General features: G+C 34.4%; 4 protein-coding genes across 4 annotated transcripts; 2 read left to right on the top strand and 2 right to left on the bottom strand.

Moving 5' to 3' along the window:
- The first annotated feature begins 3424 nt into the window (after window positions 1–3424).
- Window positions 3425–5922, top strand: LOC147472689 (Tetratricopeptide repeat (TPR)-like superfamily protein). Its single transcript, XM_086588332.1, has 2 exons — window positions 3425–4684; window positions 4773–5922. The coding sequence occupies exons 1-2, from the start codon at window positions 3499–3501 to the stop codon at window positions 5603–5605; spliced, it is 2019 nt and encodes a 672-aa protein (XP_086444458.1). The 5' UTR covers window positions 3425–3498; the 3' UTR covers window positions 5606–5922.
- A 349-nt stretch (window positions 5923–6271) lies between these two features.
- LOC147472690 (uncharacterized) lies at window positions 6272–8305 on the bottom strand. The gene is made up of 5 exons (XM_086588334.1): window positions 7906–8305; window positions 7707–7757; window positions 7428–7561; window positions 6816–6916; window positions 6272–6731 (listed from the first exon to the last, which is right to left on the bottom strand). The coding sequence occupies exons 1-5, from the start codon at window positions 8269–8271 to the stop codon at window positions 6553–6555; spliced, it is 831 nt and encodes a 276-aa protein (XP_086444460.1). The 5' UTR covers window positions 8272–8305; the 3' UTR covers window positions 6272–6552.
- Window positions 8306–8443: 138 nt separating this feature from the next.
- LOC147472691 (putative magnesium transporter NIPA2) lies at window positions 8444–13354 on the bottom strand. Its single transcript, XM_086588333.1, has 9 exons — window positions 13209–13354; window positions 12941–13109; window positions 12070–12126; window positions 11615–11705; window positions 11369–11529; window positions 10668–10795; window positions 10448–10585; window positions 9346–9438; window positions 8444–8878 (listed from the first exon to the last, which is right to left on the bottom strand). Exons 2-9 carry the CDS (start codon window positions 13068–13070, stop codon window positions 8708–8710), a joined length of 969 nt encoding a protein of 322 aa, XP_086444459.1. The 5' UTR covers window positions 13071–13109; window positions 13209–13354; the 3' UTR covers window positions 8444–8707.
- Window positions 13355–20216: 6862 nt separating this feature from the next.
- LOC147472692 (mitochondrial import inner membrane translocase subunit TIM17-1-like) lies at window positions 20217–20702 on the top strand. The gene has a single exon (XM_086588362.1). It carries the CDS (start codon window positions 20217–20219, stop codon window positions 20700–20702), a length of 486 nt encoding a protein of 161 aa, XP_086444488.1.
- Window positions 20703–21142: the final 440 nt, after the last annotated feature.

Genomic DNA, 21142 nt, shown 5'->3' on the forward strand with positions numbered 1-21142 from the left:
CATTTATATCTTAACTTAGGCAAAAGATGATTGTAAAAACACTATTTTTTAAATCGTTAGATTTATTTTTAAATATGACAACAATTTTTATATAGGTTAGAGGATTCAAAATGAGCTGAAATTTTGTGTAAATGGTCATTATAGTGAGTAGATAACATCCACACAAAATTGGGTTTGAATTCATTTTATAGGTAAAGTTTTATATACGTATTTATTTTAATTTAAAATAAGTATACACTTCTAAAATCCGGACTATACAAAATTTCAACTTATTTGGAAATCTCTAACCTAGTCGAAAGATGATTGTTTTCTGGACCGATAGATTTCTTTTTAAATAACAACAATTTTTATCTAGGTGATGTTTTAAAATAAACTTAAATTTTGTGAAAATGGTATTTATAGTGAATAAATGATATCCACACAAAATTGGATTTGAATTCTAAATTAGAAATGTGAGTTTCCTTCTGAGTTTGAGTCCCACTCTAAGTCTGTAACTTAATAATTCAAATGAGAACAAAACTGTATGTATCTATACACTATATGATAGCCGGGTTATCAGGAACACACTTCTCAACTGAATAGACTATTTCTAATATCTTATGTTTTACAATTTAGAAACATCTCCCTGATATCCACACAAAATTGGATTTGAATTCTAAATTAGAAATGTGAGTTTTCTTCTGAGTTTGAGTCCCACTCTAATTAAGTCTGTAACTTAACAATCCAAATGAGAACAAAACTCTATATACACTATATGATAGCCGAGTTATCAGGAACACACTTCTGAACTGAATAGACTATTTCTAATCTCTTATGTTTTACAATTTAGAAACATCTCCCTCAATTATTTTAATAAGTTTCCTCTGAAAATTTACATAAAAACTCCCTCACCTCACTGAAATTAGATATGGCTTTCATATTATTTAAAATAATTTAGAAAATCTCATTAACATAATTGAAATTATAATCAATCCCTCATAATATTTTTATATTGTTTTGACAGGTTTAAGGATTTAAAAAAAAAAACCCGATGTGTAGCACGGTTTGCATACTTGTATATATATATATATATATACATTATAACAAAAATATATATTTATACATATATTAATTGTACCGGAGAAACTACCTGTATAAGAATTGTTTAAAACAGTGATGTTTGTGCTTATATTTATTTGCAAAATGGATAAACAGACCTTTCAAAGTGTAATCAAAACAAAACTGGGGATTAGTTTGATGTCTTAGTATTGTTTCTTAGTGGTTAGGACATAGATAAAACAAAATTGGGCATCCATTTTTATTTAATTTAATGAATACAAATCTTTTGTAGACAACCTTTTAAATTTCACCATAGATGGTGTTATATTTAGTGCCAATCCAAGGGATCTTTGTGACGGTCATTCTTGCAATTACGTGTTGTAGTGTTTCTTTGTGCGTCGATCAACACAAAATGCATCTTTTGTCGAACAATTTTATGGTTTGGCCAAATAGGCCGGTTAATAGGGAGGACATTAATATTCCTCCAACCATTGGAAATGAAAAATATGGTCGTCGATCAGCATCTTTCTTTCACAAAGATATTGATTCTGTATGTTTCTATTTCTAAGAATTCTGTATACAAAGATTTACAGATACTATTTTTTTTGTTTGGATAATCTTTAACAGATAATATAGTTGTTTAGAAAGTGTTTTCAGAGCTTTTAAAAAATCTCGTGTACCTCAAAATTGGCCAAGTAACCATAGAGAGTTGATACTTGATAAGATTACTAGATCACCAAGTAACATAAGTAACGATCAAAAGCTATTGACATTACACCCCCCTGCGACGGGGTCCTCAAGTCAGAAGGTTCAGACATCACGATCTGATCATACTATGCACGCTTCTAAAATAATTGAAGATCAGTCAATCTGTTTTTGGATCTATTCCAGTGTTGGATCGATATTTTTCCATAACAATATGTCAGTATTGATATCACTGTCCACTTCAATTGAGGTCCAACCGTCTGCAAATTTTCAGCGTGGATGTTCCATTTTTGGAGTTTTCATATGTGTGTCGACACAAAATGAACTTTGTTGTTTGGCCATGAGAGCATTTTTAGTGGTGAGACCAAATAAAAAAAAAAACACACCAAACCAAATACTAAATTGGCTCTTATTTGGTGTTTGTTTGGTTTGATGTTGTATCAAACGTACGTTGCGGTGTTCAATAAATTGGGCAGTTTTTTGAGAAACGCATGGTTTTTTGGCTGTGTATTTCAAAAGTTGTGTTGGTTATTATGGCACAGTTTATCCAAAACAGTAGTGTCGAATCTTTGATGGTGTTTGTTTAGTTTGATATTTGGTTTGGTATAAAAATTTAGCATTTTTGAGGTTAGAGCATTTTTAATTGTAAGACTTAAAAAACACTAAATTCTTTTATCAAACTAAATAAACACCAAACAACTTCAATGAAAACATCAAAGAGTGAATACCAAATGTACATTCCAGTGTTTCCAAAACCACGCCAAATAAAACTCAACACAACCGCTGTTTTCGGAACACCGTGACAAAAAGTCTACAATAGAAACTTGTTTTTGTCTACATGGTGTTCGAAACACCACAACGTACATTTATTACAACACCAAACCAAACACTAAATTAGATCCGATTTGGTGTTTGGCTTGGTGTTTATTTTATTTTATTTGGTATTCAAAAAATCTCACCATTAAAAATAATTTTTACCAAATTTTCAAGAATTGTATTTAAGAGTCTTCACCACTAAATATGCTCTTCAAGATATTTCCCAATAGTATAGTAGTAGGGACAGTATTCTCCAAACAATTCCAAATGAAATTCACAGCCTGTCAGGAAACTCAGGATTTCCAATCAATCAAATTCTGTCTGGATTTTGCCTACACTCTACGCTAATTAAGTTATTTGTGTTTGTCTGTGACGTGTTACTCTAACTTAACAAACTTTGATAAACTCATTCAACCTCCAGTGCAATCAATTATAATTCTCCTCTTTTCACTTCCAGGTAGATAATATTTTCTTTCTTTTTTACTGTTTTGGCGAAAAGCAAAGTGGAGCTGTCTAGTACAAAAGTGAAAAATAATCTCGGACAGAATATTAAATTTTGGAGGCATTTTGATTGAGATGGAATGTAACATCCCGTGTGGTATTTTGTCTGAAGTTAAAAACAAACCAAAAAAAATTGAAAAAACATACAAGACGGAACAAAACATTTCGTCCGAAAAAAAACACGATACAAAATCCAACATCTCGTCCGAAGTTCACAAATCAACTACTATCTAGGTTGAAGATTTCTTCCATGTAATGACTTGGGAATATAGTCACCCTCATTTTCACCTATGCATTAGTCACTGCATTTGAACAAAAAAAGAGGTGAAAATTTTCACATTCCCATATATATATATATAGCTGATCCTTTTTCCAAGTAACAGTCACAATAGAATTTCAAAACCTCATTTCCCTCCAAATACTCTCATTATTGAAAACATGAAAGCTCTTCCTCTTTTCTCTCAAACCAAAACTAGACAAATCCCATTTTCTCTTTCAACTCATTTCTCAACACAATCACCACAACAAACCACTCAAGAAAACCACTTCATTTCACTCATTCACTCTTCAAAAACAACCAAACAACTTAAACAAATCCACTCCCACCTCATTCTAAACAACTTAACACAAAACAGTAGAATCATAACTCAACTTATATCTTCTTACTCAACTTTCAAGTCCATTAACAATGCACTTTCCATTTTTCAGCATTTTCAATACCCGAACTCATTTTTATTTAATTCTATAATTAGAGGACTTTTTGAGAATGCTCAATTTGAGAATTCAGTTTCTCACTTTGTTATAATGTTGAGGTTTGATAAAGTTTTGCCTGATCGGTTAACGTTTCCATTTGTTCTTAAATCGAGTGCTGCATTGTTTGAATTTGGACTTGGTAGATGTTTACATGCACAGATTAGTAAAAGGGGCTTGGAGTTTGACTCGTTTGTTAGAGTTTCTTTAGTTGATATGTATGTAAAGGTTGGGCACTTGAATTTTGGGTTACAACTGTTTGATGAAACTCCGGAGAGGAATAGACTTGAGAGTATATTGTTGTGGAATGTTTTGATTAATGGGTGTTGTAAAGTTGGTGATATGAAAAGGGCTATTGAGATTTTCGAGGCGATGCCGGAGAGGAATATTGGGTCTTGGAATAGTTTGATTAATGGGTTTTTGAGGATAGGGAATTCGGAGCGAGCTAAGTTACTTTTTGAGCGAATGCCGGAGAAGGATGTGGTTTCTTGGACGACTATGGTTGCTGGGCTTTCGCAAAATGAGGACCATGAAGAGGCTTTGGTAATGTTTCGGAAGATGTTGGGTGAGAGGGTGAAGCCGAATGATCTGACTATTGTTTCTGCTCTATCAGCTTCTGCGAGGCTTGGTGCTTTGGGAACTGGAGTGCAGATTCATGACCACATGAAAGAAAATCGGTTTCAGCTGAAAACAGTAATAGGGAATGCTTTGTTGGATATGTATGCTAAGTGCGGAAAAATTGAGTCTGCTAAGCGCGTTTTCAGTGAGATGAAAAAGAAGGACCTTCTCACTTGGACTATTATGATATCAGGCTGGGCGATGCATGGATGCTCTGAGCTTGCTCTTCAATGCTTCCAGGACATGAAAAGCACAGGTGAGGTGAGAAATCATAATTTTTATTTGACATCTCTTATGATGTTTGACAGATAACTGAATAGGTTCGGCTTCGTTTGTATTTTCAGGGATTGAGCCGGATGAGGTTGTGTTTTTAGCAGCCTTGACTGCATGCTCACACGCTGGGCTGCTGGATCAAGGACTTCAGCTTTTTGACAGCATGAGGCATGAGTACTCGATCGAGCCAACTGTGAAGCATTACACATGTATGGTTGATTTATATGGTCGAGCAGGTCAACTAGAAGAAGCCTTTAAGTTCATCGAGAGCATGCCAATTAATACCGATTTTGTTGTCTGGGGAGCACTCTTTTGTGCCTGTAGGGCTCACAGAAATATCAAAATGGCAGAGTTAACAACGGAGAAGCTCTTGCAACTTGAGCCCAGGCATCCTGGGAGCTATGTTTTCTTGTCCAACATCTATGCCGGAGTTGGTAGATGGCAAGATGTAGAGAAAGTGAGACAATCAATGAAGACTAAAGGTATCGAGAAACCCCCAGGTTGGAGTTATATTGAGGTAGAGGGCACAGTTCATAGTTTTGTAGCTGGTGATCAAGCTCATCAGTGTGCAAAAGAGGTGTATGCAAAGTTGGAGGAACTGATAATAAGTGCCAGAGCAAAGGGTTATATACCGAATACTGAATGGGTGCTTCATAATATTGAGGAAGAAGAGAAGGAAGATTCATTGGGAAGTCACAGTGAGAAACTGGCTCTTGCCTTTGGGCTTATTAGTACTCCTGCTGAGATGGCTATCAGGATTGTGAAGAACCTCAGAGTGTGTGGAGATTGCCATTCTTTGATGAAATATGTAAGCATGATAAGTAGGAGGGAGATTATACTAAGAGATATAAAGCGGTTCCATCAATTTAAGAATGGTCGGTGCAGTTGTGGAGATTACTGGTGATGCTGGCTCCTATGGCTGACCTCGTTTTAATTTAACTGATTTGTTGAAAATAAATGTGGTAACTGTCAAGGCAAAACAATATTCGCAAATGCAAGTCATAACAAACAGGAGTCGGAATTCATGGCAGTTGCAGCCGTTGCTTGATCTCAACTTGCTCATTTGTTATTGTGTAAAATGTAAAATGTTGAGGATATAATTCAAGTAGCTATCTAAATTGTAGAAGAAGATTTTTAACACTCAGCTCGGGTATCATTGACTTGTACAAGATCAAACATACACGGAAATTTTACCTTTTATAAACATTTTTAACATTAGCATGTATGATTCCTTGTAAGTTTATGTCACACCATTCTGGTGGTACTTACCAAAAGATTTTCGTCAGAGTACACATAATGTGTAAACATACCTCTGATTACAGGAAAAGAAAATTGTTAATTTGCCTTCGACTGGTTGGTTTACCCACGTCCACACAAATGCCTACTACCTCAAAAAACGTTCCTGTACCGATAGCCTCTGTGCTCAAGAACCTCATATTACATGTCGACAACCTTCAAGTATCTCATATTCCAACTGGATTTTGAAACAATTAATCTACTCAGTACGGTAACTTACAGCATCACATAGGTGTGGGTTTCACCAGGGAGGAGTGCACGAGGGGCATAGTAGTGACCTGGCTCTAGATACATAGAGCCTGAGAAGCTTTCTTTACTTTCAAAATTCAGTAGTTACATAATTATTGTCACTCATAAAGACATAAAGTAAACTAACAAAGCTAACACTAAGAAATACATGAAATTTACATACTTCCTGGTTCGAGTGCAAAATGCTTACTTGGACCTGGACTTTCAAAAAAAATAAATTACTGTATATTGCAGCATCAAGGTCTACGTTTTGTACAACTTAACATCCAGGTGAATCCTCAGATGTTTTTCACAACACCGTTTAACTCAGAGTTCCACCCGGTCAATTCCATTATCTTCATCATTGTCTCTATGTTCACCTCTGGAGATGAAATGCATAAAATTCTTTGTGGCCCGTCCAACTGCTTGAGAAGTCTTCTTTGCAGCTCCGGCAACAGCTGGTTGTAAAGATATAACGGGCAAGTTTGCTCTTTCCTCTATCATTGCTGTATGGAGTAATTGCAGACAATAATAATTACACGTGTAGAAACAGAATCAGAAAAACAAAACCTAAAGGGTATCCAACATACACATAGTCTGTTGTCGAGCAAGAGCACCAATCTGCCGAATCCCGGCTTCTGCTGCTTGCACAGCTTGAGTAGATTTGTTAACTCCATCAGTTATCTCTTGGCTGAATACCACAACTAACAAAACTATATCAACCCCAAGTCAAAACAATGTAACAAAAACTTTTCTTTTTTATTTTTATCATTAAAACCAGTATTCATTGACGCTGCGAATAAGGGTAAAACACAAGGAGGGAGCCCAAGCTCCAAATGATCACCCTCCTTGTGTTCACCCTAAGAAAGGTAAACCCGTAGAGCAAGTTTACAAGACGTACAACTGTATTCCACCGTACTATGACGACGATCTTGCAATAAAAGGGATCCATCATAGCCGAAGAGAACAAAAGATTCCTAAAACAACTTAACTAGACGCATGCAGTAATGCAAAGATGATGTCAATATGTGAGCATCTTAGCTTAAGAACATAAAATCTAACCAGGTAACCAGATATGTGATCAATATAATAAAATATTCAACAATTAAGCTCCTACCTAGACCTAGGTCTATATAACATATACATCGGCAGAAAATGATAAACATATATAGCTGAAATTGAATAGAAGCATCAGTCGTCACCTTAATTCACTTAGTTCTAGAGTAAGATCACTAATTTCCATGCCTGAAAGCCTGATTGCAGCCATTGTACTAGGAAGCTCCTCGCGGGCTGTATCTGCCAACTTTGAGAGAGAAGTTGCAGCTCTTGCCATTGCCTATATGAAGACAGAAGATATGAGTACAACCCAGAAGACCATTCAATGTGTGTTTTAGTAACCCACAAGTTTATGCTGTTCTAATGAAAAAGACAGAAAACATATGCAAGTCTTTGCATTTATAAAATTATAAAAGATGACTTACAAATAAAGTTGGAACAGCTACAACTACAAAACTGGTAAAGGCTATAGAAGTCTGCAAAAAAGAAGTCATTTTTACTGTCAATATACTATTAACCAAAATAAAGACAGCACAGATAAATTGTTCAAAGAAGGTATAAAATGCCCAACTTCTTGATACTTGAACCAGTCCATAAAATTAACAAAATTAAAAAAAATTATACCGTGCAACCAATGAACGCCAAGAGCAAAAATGCTTGATCACTCAAACCCAACTTCACTGCTGGAATCAAATTTGGAATTCTAGACCTCCCAACTTCAACTTTCAAATTACTGTCAAACCCCTCTTCTTCCTCAAAAACCTCACTCACTGAACTCAATTCCTTAATTCCATTACAACAAACTACTCTTAAATTTCGAGATTGACAACTCAATTTGGTATTCTTGTTTAAATTGGGAATTTTTAGTGGCCCATTTGAAATCCAATCTCTATTTAAGTTTTTTCTTCCAAAAGAATCAAATTTATGAACTTTTGTGTAAGAATTTTTGGTTGGCAATGACGAATTTACAGTTATTGTAGAGAATTTCATGATTGAAGGATTTGAATTTTTTAGGGTTTAGTTTTATTTATTTGGGAAGGCACTGATTTTTTTTAATTTCAAGAAAGTTGATATTCCGATACTGAAAATCTCGGAAAATATCGAAATATTTCGAGTCATTCTGTTGTAAGTTCTAACACAGGTTAGGAAATAGGAAAACATATGCACAAGGAAAAAATTGGTTTATAGGATTTAGAAGTGTGCAATGTGCAAGATTGTTTTGTAATGATTTCAAGGAAACACAGTCCAAAATTTAGCAAGAAAATAACAAGCCTTGTTCAAAACTTTCTTGCTGGTGCAGATGCTTTGTCATCAGAGTGTTGCTTTTAGTTGAATGTTAGCTCAAGCAGACACCCTCTTGAAGTTGGTAGAGACTAGAGAGCGTCCAATACCTCGACGAGAATTCAGAAATTATTAGATCTTCGTTTTAACTGTTGGATGATCTACGCTCGGAGGTTGAGGTTGTCAGTATATTCTGTTCCGTAGGCGCCTTCTCACCCATATCCTTGGTCTTATGGAGAAGGAATGTGCCAGAGAGAATAGTCACAAATCCACACACTTCAGTTGCAATTTGTGAAGCACTTTGCGAGTTCCAGTCCTGAAATTATAAAAAACATACACAAACTAACAAGCTTCAAATTATAGATATCGGGAAGAGAATATACACTGCTTAAAATTCTTTTAATTTAGGCCAAGAATGAGATAGATAAAAAGGATAACTCAGTACACACTGCAGGAAACGAGAATACAGCTTGTTAGTGGTATCACTGAAGTACCAGACTACCAGGGAATTATCTCAGATAGAGACAGATACAAACTTGATATGGAGATTTTCTAGAAAACTTGAATTGTTATTTTTCTTGAATTTTTTTTATTTACTGTATCCCGAAAATGTCCAGAACCCAAACTAAATGTGTATCTAGAAAGGGTAAGTTCTGTAAGTATAATACAGGTTTTGGTTGTATGATAGGGATGCTCATCCAGCCAAAGATGACTCGTTTAACAAGTAATAAGAGATGGAACTTGCAGCAGACAACCACATAAGAAAGAAATATAACAAATCACCTTAAACATAATAACGCTGGCAAAGATGGTGAAAGTAGTGAACATAACATAATAAACAGGAGATATGACAGCCGTGTTGAAGGTGTCTAATGCCTGCGAAAGGTGAAAATTAAGGGAGTGAGCATCATTCTCAGAGTGGACTAAAACATAATAATAAGAGTAAATAACATCTACATTAGAAATTCAGGGCATAACATAATGGAATGGTGATTGTTAACTGGGTCATGAATTTCCTAAGGATTCACAGCACCAGATGCACAATGAACCTCAAAACGGTGAATACGATATGCAACATTTTCAACAGTGAGTAAAAAGTCCTTCAACTTCAGTTTTAGCATAAGGGGTATAGTGTCATCCACATCTCGAAGTGCTATGTTGCAATTTTTTTCGTGCTCTACAGAACCAATCGCCAAAAGCTTTATACGCTTTGCATCAGTACTTAGCGTATTACTGCTAAGGTGTTTCATTTTCCTAAGAGCTTCACGAGTCGCGCTTAGATTTTGTATTAGCCCTTTAATACAATCTTGGAGAACTGGTGTTTCTATAGCCTTTACACCCTTCAACTTGGGAATGAACTTAATGTAGTTTATAGCATAACCAACTTCTTTGACACTCAAAGCAATTGCATCTCTTGCTTGAAGTTTTGAACATGTGTTAGTTGTAGAACATGTGAGATTGAGTTGTTGATGAAGATCTCCTTCAGTGATTTTCAATGTGGATATGAAACTAAGTACTAAAATTGCGAGTAGAGACGAAGTTGTAAGGGGTTCCTTAGTGGCCATTTCACTTCAATTGATGCTTGAAAATCCTTCAATGAAGTTGCATGTGGAGAAAGCAATAAAATTTGGGTTCTTTTATAGGAAGATAGCTAGAGGTACTTTAGGTGTGTATGAGTTTGTTGAGACCAGTAGAGAAGATTATACGGGGTGCATGGACTAATGCATCTGGTATTCCTATGCAGTGTTCCAGCAGATATAAAAGTGAGTACTACTGTCATTATTGTATATAAGGGTATTATGGTATTTATCTTGAAATTGAAGTGAACCAATAGATCATGCAATTAAGTTTTCAACATAAGCTTACGAAATAAGTTAATGGATACCTTGTTCAAATAATTCATCTGTGATAGGCAACAGACAATAACAACCACAGTGAAGATCCAAGTCTGATAGTATTTAAACTGGTTCATTCCTGAAAATGTTAGCTTCAGAGCAATTCCCAATGCTTTTACGCTCATCACCTAAATGAAAATAAATCATTTAGATTCAAGGAGCACATTGAGTCACTCAACATTTATAAGCTGCAAAACATACAGTACATACCGTAAGAGAACCCATTAGTGAGCAAATCCCAATGTATACCAGCATATGTGTTTGCCCATAACGTGGAGCAAACAGGAAAATGAGGATAAGAACCAGTACTAGAACTACGCATGTGTAAACAATAAAACCTGCAGGAAACCAAGATTTTTGTGTATCAATTTGACGATTCTAAAGCTCAAGTTCTTATAATCAAACATACACAAACACACCCTCATAAACATGACAAGTTCCATGGAGACCCAAGGTCGTGACTATCAGATCAGAAATACTTGGATAACTTGTTTGAGCAACAGATTCATATAAAAGTGGTGATTAGGATAGGTGCCCCTCTGGCTTTAACTGAATGGGTGAAAATTACCTTTATCTCAGTTAAGTGGTTGAACTAGCAATGCACACAGCCTATAGCCTAGTGAAACATAGCTGCTATAGAGGGTTAGCGGGCTGAGTCATCTTGTAGGCTAACATGATTGTTGCGAAGTATATATAAGTTGTGCAGTTATCACAAGCAACCCTCATCAGCAACCCAAAACCGAGGAAGCACGAATAAGGGAGCTTACAAAAAAAAAATTGATAAGGGAGCTTACAAGACATGCACAAAACAGAGGTTGTGTTCCAACGGTAAAATCCGGACTAAAAATGGCTATAACAAAAAGGCAAAATAATTGCTTGCTCACAGATTTTAACTAGAATATCAAAATCACCTGGTTCAGTAGCTAGCTTCCATACTTCCTTAACTGATGTTATAGGCTTTTCTTGTGGAGCATGTAGAACAATACTCGTAGATCCCACCATACACAGAACACACCCAAGCACCCCAAAAATGTGTAGTTTTTCCTCTAAAATAAAATGAGCTAGCACTGCACTGCATGAAACAAATTCAAAATAACAAAAATATGTGAGAGAAAAACTCAACGACAGACATAGACATAAAGGCAGCTGGATTATACCTGACAATAATGCTTACAGCTCCCAAAGGCGTTACAAGTATTGCAGGAGCGTATGCATAAGCAGCAAAATTAGCTATTTCGCCAACCATCACTACACCAGAACACAAAGTGAGTACAATGCAAAACTTATAGAAATTTCAATGTATAGGATTTCTTTCAACATGTAGCAATCAAAGTACCAGAATAAACACATGAAATGAATTAGTTAGATTCTAAGTTACATTGACACGGACACGTGTGTCCATATCCGACACGGATACGGAGTGTCTGACACGGCGAAATATCAAAAACTAAGGTATATCACACACAATATGTGTCCGTGTGTGTTGATACGGACACGTGGATACGTATCTGACACAGATTATTTTTGAAATATGGTGTGTCCATGTAACATACTTAGATTTTTTAAAAAAAAAAACAGAGAGAAATGCGACATGGTGAATTAGTAGGCTTACTGGTCAGCAACCCAATCCACCACCAAGGCTCATATAAGTAAGAATAACCTCCCGAACCTGAAAACAAAGAATAATGCAGGGCCACTTGATGCATTAGTTATATTAGATGAAACATACTGCAATAGTAAAAACTTGAAAAGCCAAATAGTATTTCAGCCAATCAACACAGTATATATCCAAAAAGTTCTGAACTTTCTACAAATGAATGCATAGAGTCTTCAGTAACATATATGTTTTGTATTAGTAGATGGGACAAAATGCTCTTTTCCTTTTGTATATAGAAGACTGCTCCTTCTACCTCACTTTCCATAGAATCTATATACCGGAGCTAATATAATTATAAGCAGAAGCATTTTGAAAGATATCTAAAATAAGTAATACTATAATGGAGGTTTGTAGCTAGGACCATTTATGGAATTAGGAATCCAAGTTCAAACTGTTGAAAGGAGTGAGTCCCTATGGATTCAGACATTCTACATATCTAATTACTGGTACTGTAATTGAATTTTTAACGCTTAGGACTACGCTATTAAGACAACGCATTGGCTCATTCCATAGTGTAATGTGATACAAGGAATGAGCTATAAAGGGATTAACTAACGGGATTCAACCCTATGTACATCATCTTAAAAGGAGTTCATATTTAATCAAACACTCTTCATGGTTACTTTCATAAATTAAAATTCCCAAATTTCACAAAAACACAGCTGGGATTCTTATTTAACTTTTTTGACAAATTACATAGGCATTATTACCATAACAATTTCTACCACAATTTTTCTAAAAAGAAACGTTCCATGCACAAAAACAATTAGAACGAAAACAAAAATAACACTCCTTTTTTGCAAATTAGGAATGGGGAAAAATGAACCTGCTCTGAGTCCAGTAGCGCCAGCTTTTTGGAGACCTTTTTTCTTGACAATAAAGCTAGAACCAATAAAAATACTAGACGTTAAGGCTAAAATGAGCCCATGAACATTGTCTGAAGAGATTTTCTCCATTTATAACAATGATTACTACAGAACCTTTTCAATCAAATCCTACAAACACCAACAAAAAAACAATCATACAATCATACATATATAATGAATATGGCCATATATATTTACGTGTAAAAAACGAGTTGGGAGCAGTAGTACCTTGCATGTATGATGATGGATTGGGGTTTAAGATGTATGATGATCAGGGAAGTAATGGCATTTTTATTTCTGTTACTGAAATGAAACAAGAAGTGTCCATAACCAATACCTCACGTACCACAAATTTAAGATGTCCTCCGTATCCCGCGTTATTAATTCATTTCTTTACATTTTTAGCCTTCTTTACTTTGCGTATCTTCATTTTTATTTCTTTATTTCCAATTTTCCATATATAGATCCTAGCTGTATTAGTGTATTAGTTAAGGCATTAAGCTATTTTTCAAGTTTTAAAATCTTAGGAACAAATATTGGATGGGTTGGTCTTTAGAGCATTTCCAATGCAAGTCACAAATATTCACCTCCACGTAGGCTCAATTTCTCCTATTTTCTACCGTTTTGGTGAAAAACAAGGTGAGATTGCCCAATAGAGATGGAGAGGTGACTACTCATCTCAGACGCGATGTTTGATTCCGTTTGAATGTAAAAATTGAAAAAACGCGCCGGACGGAATGAAATCGTCCTTCTGAAGTTTTAAAAAAATTTAAACAAAATTTTTTTTTGAAAAAACACATGAGACGGAATGAAACATTTCGTACGAAAAAAAAAACGAAAATTTTTAAAAAAAACACACAGACGGAATAAAACATTCCTTTCGAAGCTCACAACTCAGCTACTATCTCGGTAGCAAGTTTTACTCTCGTTTTGACTTAGTGAATAAGTCACCCTCATAGTCACCCTTGCATTGGGCAAGTGTTTTTTAGCATTTGAAGGTGAAAACTCTCAATTTTCTTTCATTTTGACTCGCACTGGAAATGATATAATGTGATGGGAAATCAAACCCTGTTGCCTCTCCTTTTTTTTATCTTTAGATATTATGAAGAAACTCTAAAACAAACAAAATATATTGACATATCAAAGAATAGACATGGCTGATGCAATCATTACTGTCTGTATTCTAGACTTTATGTTAGTACTACTATATCTTCCTCTCACATCCGTAATCCATTACATTTCTTCATTTATTTTATTCCAAATTACATCAATAACTAAAAAAAAAACAATGATCTAGATTTTTTACATCTATAAAAGTATAAAACATAGGATTCCACATTGAGGAATTAAGAGCATCAACGAAGGCTAACAATAGAATACCAAGCAAATTTCATAAATTTAAGGCATTCAAAAAAATACCAATTAGCAATGAGTAGAGTAGTTCTAGGATAATACAATTTAATATAGGATGATGCAAGGCTTTAAACACCCAGCGTGGGAATCTACATCTCATCACGAAGAGACTAATTGTAATATATTATACACCTTATAAATATCTACTAATCTTTTACGATGTTACAGTGCAAAATGAGTACGTGAGCAGAAGTTTTATTATTGTTAAAGAATCAATACTAATCAATTCGGCCAAATCCCCATTATTATAGTATGAATGCAAAAATGAAAATAATGTGAACAAATTTAGCTCAGAGCCTCAGACAATGGCCGTGGCTTTGGGTCCAACCAGGCATTTTGCTGGGCATGTAGACCAATTTTTTTTGCATAGTGCCCTAGTGGACATGTTAGGTGGGTCTAGGAAGTAGGAACATCAGTTCTTTCTCTTTGAATATATGGAACATCAGTTTTGCTACTTTAAATGGATACTAAAGTTAATCAGTTTTGCTACTTTGAATGGATACTGAAGTTAAACAATGGCAATGGGTTGGTTAAAAGGCCGTTTTCCAACTTTTATTTGTTTAACAAAATTCCAAACCGGAAAAGACTAAAAGGTGTGTTTTTTGTATTTGAACAACAAGAATTGAAGGAATTTTGTCTGTTTATTAATTGATTATTGTAAGGAATTTAACCCCAATTTTATTGGGAAAAAATCAAGACATTTAATTAAAGTTTCCACTACTTTTTACATTTAATTAAATTGAACTATTGGTATGTCATACATACTCAATTTCACACGACAATATGCCCAAATTGAACTATTGTGATGCACCTACAAGTGCTTCAAAATCCTATGTTATTGCAACAGACTAATGTGTTTCACACAATTGCGAAACCTCAACCCAAGAATAAGCAACATGCCTCACACGATCCAAAAATAAACATGATGCATGATCATTCTAATAAAACCAATGACTCAACAATTAGTAAGCTATATCTTTGAGGTCATTCAATAATTTTATTAAGTTTAACGGCGGTAGAGTATATACAAACCTTCAGTTTCAATATTGATAATGTGGATTTTCACTTGCAATTAACAATTAGTTTCATGGATCCCATAAATCTCATAAGTAACTAAAACATATCCACCTAATTCAATAGAAAAAACTTGGAAAAATAGAGTTAACATTTTGATTAAAACTTGAACACATATCCTGACACATACAACACTTTTAGAAAATATAAAAACTAAATATGTGAGAAAGAAAAGAAAATAAAAAATACATTCAATAGGAGCATCTTCTAGGTTTCATAATATATATTATAACAAAATATAATTATTGTCTCAATATATGACCAAAAAATCAGGTTGTCATCGTTGGCAGAATTGGCATGATGTGTGTGTATTTGGTTTTCTTTCATAAAAATCTGTCACTCAAGTGTATGTAACAAAAACAAACTGTATATTAGAAATCAATGATACAACACTCAAAACCTCAAAACAATATTGAAAATGAACATTTTTCTTAATTACTTTAACAATTGGTTTATTGATGGTTTTTTGTATAAACCAAACCTCTTTCCAGCAAAAATCTAGCAAAAAATATAAACTATCGAGCTGAAAAACACTCAGTTCTCATTTTCTAACTTGGATTATGCTTACGCCTTCAGAAATCTCTCATCAAATTAGACCAAAAATATATGTATTAATTAAGAAAGTTATAGCTATGATTCAATAAAATAATCTAGCCATAATTTTAACTATAACAAACCAAAAACTAAACGATACATAATTTCAAAGGATGTAATGGAGCAACAAATGGACTTGCTAGCAATGCTATATGTACTCATCACTGATCACACATGGTGGTGCACAATGGCAGACTTTATATATAGCTCGTAAGATATCTAGAAATTTGTAAGGATATAAATAGATACTTAACAGATAGATTCCCATGTGTAAAAGAATCTACATAATCTATAAAAAGATGTACACAAAACAGTATCTACTGAATTTACTTGAAAGAGCAGTAGTTCTCACACATTCCATTCATCAGCAAACACATTAGTTTTAATCGTTACAGTACATCAAAGAGCTTTAACATGAAACACCTTAATGAACCTGAACGATTGGATTGAAGGGAGCCTGACCGGAAAGAGCGATAAACAAACAAAAAAAAAATCCACAAAATTAAAGTTAGTATAAAGACTTCATATATCTAAATGAAAATTAATATTACTTCAATATAAGAATTTAAAATATATATATATAAAGAAATATCAAACGAACACATATTACTCAAGACATTAGCATTGTGGTCTTGCATTGTGGAATCCAAGTGGTATTTACAACTAAAGGGATTTCAACTAATAAGAAAATCTCAGATAATTGCAACTATAGTATGTAACCATTATCAAACAATTTCAAATAGTCGAAGTCAAGACTCTTGGGAAAGCAAATATCAAATGATTGCTTGAGCACTATGGTATATCAATGTACATAGTCATATGCATGTGCTGGCTTCAAGTACTAACATGCCTAACACTATACGTTCAAAGGTCCTTAAGCAAAGACAGTGATGAGTAATAAAAATCTAAAATAATATCTTATGTCAAAATCATTAAAATTGGAAGTTCAAAATCATAGATCATCAAAGATTTACCCAAACAAAAGGGAACATACTGAATTTTATAGTTGTGCATATTGTTTGCCTACAATATTTGAATTTGAGTAGATCGATTTATGCAAGTACCAAAATCAGTAGGAACGAAGAAGAAAATTTTACATGAAATACCAAAATAAGTAGGAAGAAGAACATATAAGTGTCTAACAATAATTTCCTAAAAAAATTCTCTAGAAAGGATACATATTAAGTAGAGAAAAAGATAGTGGTAATACTTATGATGACATGGTACTTGCCGAATTTGAAAGCTGCCTTTGTTATTGTAGTTTGTGTTCAAGTTAAATGTTCGTGTTATGCAGGCTAACACTTGGAGGTAATATGGCAATGGGTCGTGTTTTTGGGTTATGGAGTATATATCATATGGAACGTGTTAGGAAACAAACCCAAACCCGACCCAATTACTAATCGTGTCAAGTTTGCAAAACCCAAACCCAACCCGCGTATGTAAAATTTACCAACGGGTGACCAGCTAAACCAAAATATCAATTTCTATCTTAAATGAGATAACCCGGTAAGTTCTATTTTTTTTTGGATAAAGAATATTTATTAATCTAAATAATAAAAGAACTTTCAAAAGTCTAGAACAGTTGTTGAAAAATAAATTTAGAAAATTGAACCAAACAAGTGAAACAACACTCTAACCAAACAAAAAACATAACCAAACTAGAAACAACAACCATGCATGTCCAGTTTATCTACTTTGCTACCTCTTTGTAGTGGGCAAACCTATTATAATAAATAAATGCAAATATTAGTTTGTGACTTTGGCTGCTTCATTGTTCTCTTTATATAATTGAGACTAGGGTAATGGTTCAATGTTAATGTATGTGATAATATATTTTATTGAATGAATCTATAATATTCTATATCTTTGGATTGCCTGGCTTATCCTTCTAAATCTAGTTGATCATTTGGTTTAGTATTTTCTTTTAGGTAATTGGGATTATGAGATTTAATAAAATTGAAAACATATATGTTTAAGGACTTAAACAGTCATACAGTCCGTCACGGTTGATGACCCGACCTATTGGACCGGAACTAATCGGGTATACTAACGGGTTATCGGGTTAACATGTGTGACCCTAACCCAACCCATTTATTTGATGGGTTTGGCGGTCAACCCTTAAATGACCCAAAAAGCCTTTTTTTTCCAACCCAAACCCGGCTAATTTTTTTCGGTTATTTATAGGGTTAGCGGAAAATTTTACAAAACTGCCACCCCTACTTGGAGGAATATACCACATTCACCTAACTAATTTTTCAATGGAGTATATATATATGGGACTTCTAGAAAACTAATCCAACCAATTCAGTAGTCAACAGATTCATTAGAAAAGTAAAATACCAATAAAATTATGTCAGCTGTACCTCAAATAAAGTTCTACTAGAGCTAAACCGGGCATAAAGCTACATGATAAAATGGGTAGTAGAAATTTCAATGCATGTTCACTCTAGAACACTAATACAAATAAATTTAGAAAATTGAACATAGTGTCACAACACTCTAGCTAAAATTGTTATTCAACTATGTGCTATGCTCAGTCTCAATGTGGCTGAGTTCCTTTCCTCTCTCCATCTTTGCCTGCTTTTTAAAAAATAATAATAATGTTAGAATCTAGTATGCAACCGAGACAATTTCCAAAACAGTAAACTACAATTCTTTCAATTACACATGATTAAACAAAGAGAACTGAAAAAAAAAAACTATATATATATATATATATATATATATATATATATATATATATATATATATATATATATATATATATATTTGAAGATCAAAGAACCACAAAGAGAGTACCAATTATCTCCACCATTTGAAGAAGGTTATTGAAGAAGTATTGAAATAGTTGAATTTGGAGTGTTTTTTTAGGAGTGCTTTTTTTTGGCGTGAAGAAAAAGAAATATAGGGTGTATTTTTTTTCAACTTAAACTAATGATTGCGGTTGGAGATCCTTGTGCTCGAGGGACAAAAGAGGGCTTTTAAGAAAGAGTGTTAATACCAAGGTGTTAGCTTACTGGTTAGGAAGAAGAAAGAGTTGGCGAATTCATGAGGAAGAGGAAAAAGTAAAAGAAAGAAAGGGTTTTCCACTTTTCCTTTTGCGGAACTTTTTCTTTTTTATTTATAGTTTTTCTTTTGGAAATTTTTAATAAGTAGGACTCTTAAAAGAAAGTGGTTCATGGCTGCTTTATTATATAGATTAGATTAAGCTACTTTTCGCATTTTAAAATCTTAGGAACAAACTTGGAAGCTGAAATTTTGAAAGCATATGTATGTGCTATTATCAGTCACATTTGGACTGAGATAAACTTCCAAATGTTTCGCAACACTAAACAACCTTGGCATAAGCAAGGTGAGAGATCGATTACTAGAGGATATGAAAAGATACTTGCAAGAGAAATTAGTCACAGTGAAAAATGCAGTAGATACAAATAGTTCTTTAAAAAACCGAGAATCATAGTTGAATACATATAGGTAAGCTATAAGAAATGCACGTGGATCAAGCCTATTGGAGACATTTGCAAGCTTAATACGGATGGCTCTCCTATATGTTGATATGAGGGAGCACGATATGGTGAGACAGTAAGAAATGCTTATGGAGATACCCTGTTATGTTACAATGGGGAGAGCGAAACAAGGTCTGTTTTATTCCAATAACTAAATGCAATTTATAAGGGATTGAAGAGTTGTGTTCTCATGGATCAAAAGAAAGTAATGATAGCATTGGATTCTCTGAAGGCAGTGCAGATTCTGAACAAGAAAGACAAGCCACCGTGGGCTTGTATCAATTTATCAAATGTCATATTAGATATTGCTGAAACACTCTTGTATGTTAGTTTTAACCATGTCTATAGGGAGTGTAATAAGGCAGCAAACTATGTAGTAAATATAGGTAGAGGTCAAGAGTGTTTATACTATGTACTTTATCTAGATGAGTATCTCAAGAAAATTGTCGAGGGGACAAAGCTGGCAAGGTTTATATTAGGGTTTAATATAGGTTGGGTACGATATTTACTGAAATGCTCGTTACTAATTTGGGCTTGGGTTTATAAACATGCATGGATTCCGGATTATATATATATAGATAGATAGATAATTGGTGTCATATATCTAAAAATTAATTTCCCTAGGGTTTTCAATCTCCGAAGAATATATATGGGTAAATCTAAAGATGGTTTTGAATACCTTTTCGAAAATGAAAAAACTGATTATGTACTTGGATATGAGGGAGATAAAATATTTAAACGTGCCGTGGACGGTGTAGCCATTGGCGGGACAGGTAGTGCCGTCTTTAACTTCATCAAAGGAAGCATCCGGAGTCGAAACGTTACTGGGGGTGTTCAGGCTGCAGTCAAGAAGGCTCCTCGTTGCGCTGGCTTTATGGCCGCATGGTTCGTTCTGGAAGAGGCTATTGTATGTGGATGGGGTCGTATTCGTGGGAGTGAGTTAGATTATTGGGAAACGGTTGGCCCTGCTGCAGCTTCTGCTGGGATCATGATGTCTCGTTATGGAAGGTCTGTTGCTTACAAATCCGCGCTTCTTAGCGGTCTTCTTAGCGGTCTTGCTGTTCTTTCCTGCAGTATAATTACTTCGTCACCTGGGTTAGAGTTTGTGGCCAAACTGAGAGGACGGAAGCAGTAAATTCGCTCAATTTGTGGTATGGTTATCGTATGTATGTTCTCAACACTGCGAATCCATAAACCCCTTCGAATGTCGTAATTGAAAGATCCTTTATTTATTCAATGGCAACATAATAAGAATGCCCACATAATATTTTCAATAGCATGTAAGTCATCCATTTTCTCAGTGCTATCCTCTAATCCATTCATAGAGATATTCAGATTCACCTTGTAAATTCTGCGTCTTTGTAAAATTTATGCAATGTCTCCCATGCCAGCATTATTGCTCTCGAGATCTTTTCAAAGACAATCCTATATATGGCATGGTAGAGAAACAACATGGCCTTTTTATCCTTCTTTCTACTGTCTCGCGAGTCTCAAACTGTCCTTCTGGGTTGGAGTGAGAGCTGCAACTTTGGGTTGATCAGCAGGCTTAACATCCCTAAATTATGATCTAAATCT

The sequence above is a fragment of the Coptis chinensis genome, unplaced genomic scaffold, assembly GCF_015680905.1.
Source record: "Coptis chinensis isolate HL-2020 unplaced genomic scaffold, ASM1568090v1 utg912_pilon_pilon, whole genome shotgun sequence".
NCBI lineage: Eukaryota > Viridiplantae > Streptophyta > Magnoliopsida > Ranunculales > Ranunculaceae > Coptis > Coptis chinensis.

Excerpts from the sequence above, each read along its gene's own strand:
- LOC147472689 (XM_086588332.1), top strand. The coding sequence starts at position 3,499 with ATGAAAGCTCTTCCTCTTTTCTCTCAAACCAAAACTAGACAAATCCCA. Across the intron at positions 4,685-4,772 it reads CCAGGACATGAAAAGCACAG|GGATTGAGCCGGATGAGGTT; the intron begins GTGAGGTGAGAA and ends TTGTATTTTCAG.
- LOC147472690 (XM_086588334.1), bottom strand. The coding sequence starts at position 8,271 with ATGAAATTCTCTACAATAACTGTAAATTCGTCATTGCCAACCAAAAAT. Across the intron at positions 7,562-7,706 it reads TAGCTGTTCCAACTTTATTT|GCAATGGCAAGAGCTGCAAC; the intron begins GTAAGTCATCTT and ends GTCTTCATATAG. Across the intron at positions 6,917-7,427 it reads CTAGAACTAAGTGAATTAAG|CCAAGAGATAACTGATGGAG; the intron begins GTGACGACTGAT and ends TGTGGTATTCAG.
- LOC147472691 (XM_086588333.1), bottom strand. The coding sequence starts at position 13,070 with ATGGAGAAAATCTCTTCAGACAATGTTCATGGGCTCATTTTAGCCTTA. Across the intron at positions 11,530-11,614 it reads GCTGTAAGCATTATTGTCAG|TGCAGTGCTAGCTCATTTTA; the intron begins GTATAATCCAGC and ends TGTTTCATGCAG. Across the intron at positions 8,879-9,345 it reads CCAGCGTTATTATGTTTAAG|GACTGGAACTCGCAAAGTGC; the intron begins GTGATTTGTTAT and ends TTATAATTTCAG.
- LOC147472692 (XM_086588362.1), top strand. The coding sequence starts at position 20,217 with ATGGGTAAATCTAAAGATGGTTTTGAATACCTTTTCGAAAATGAAAAA.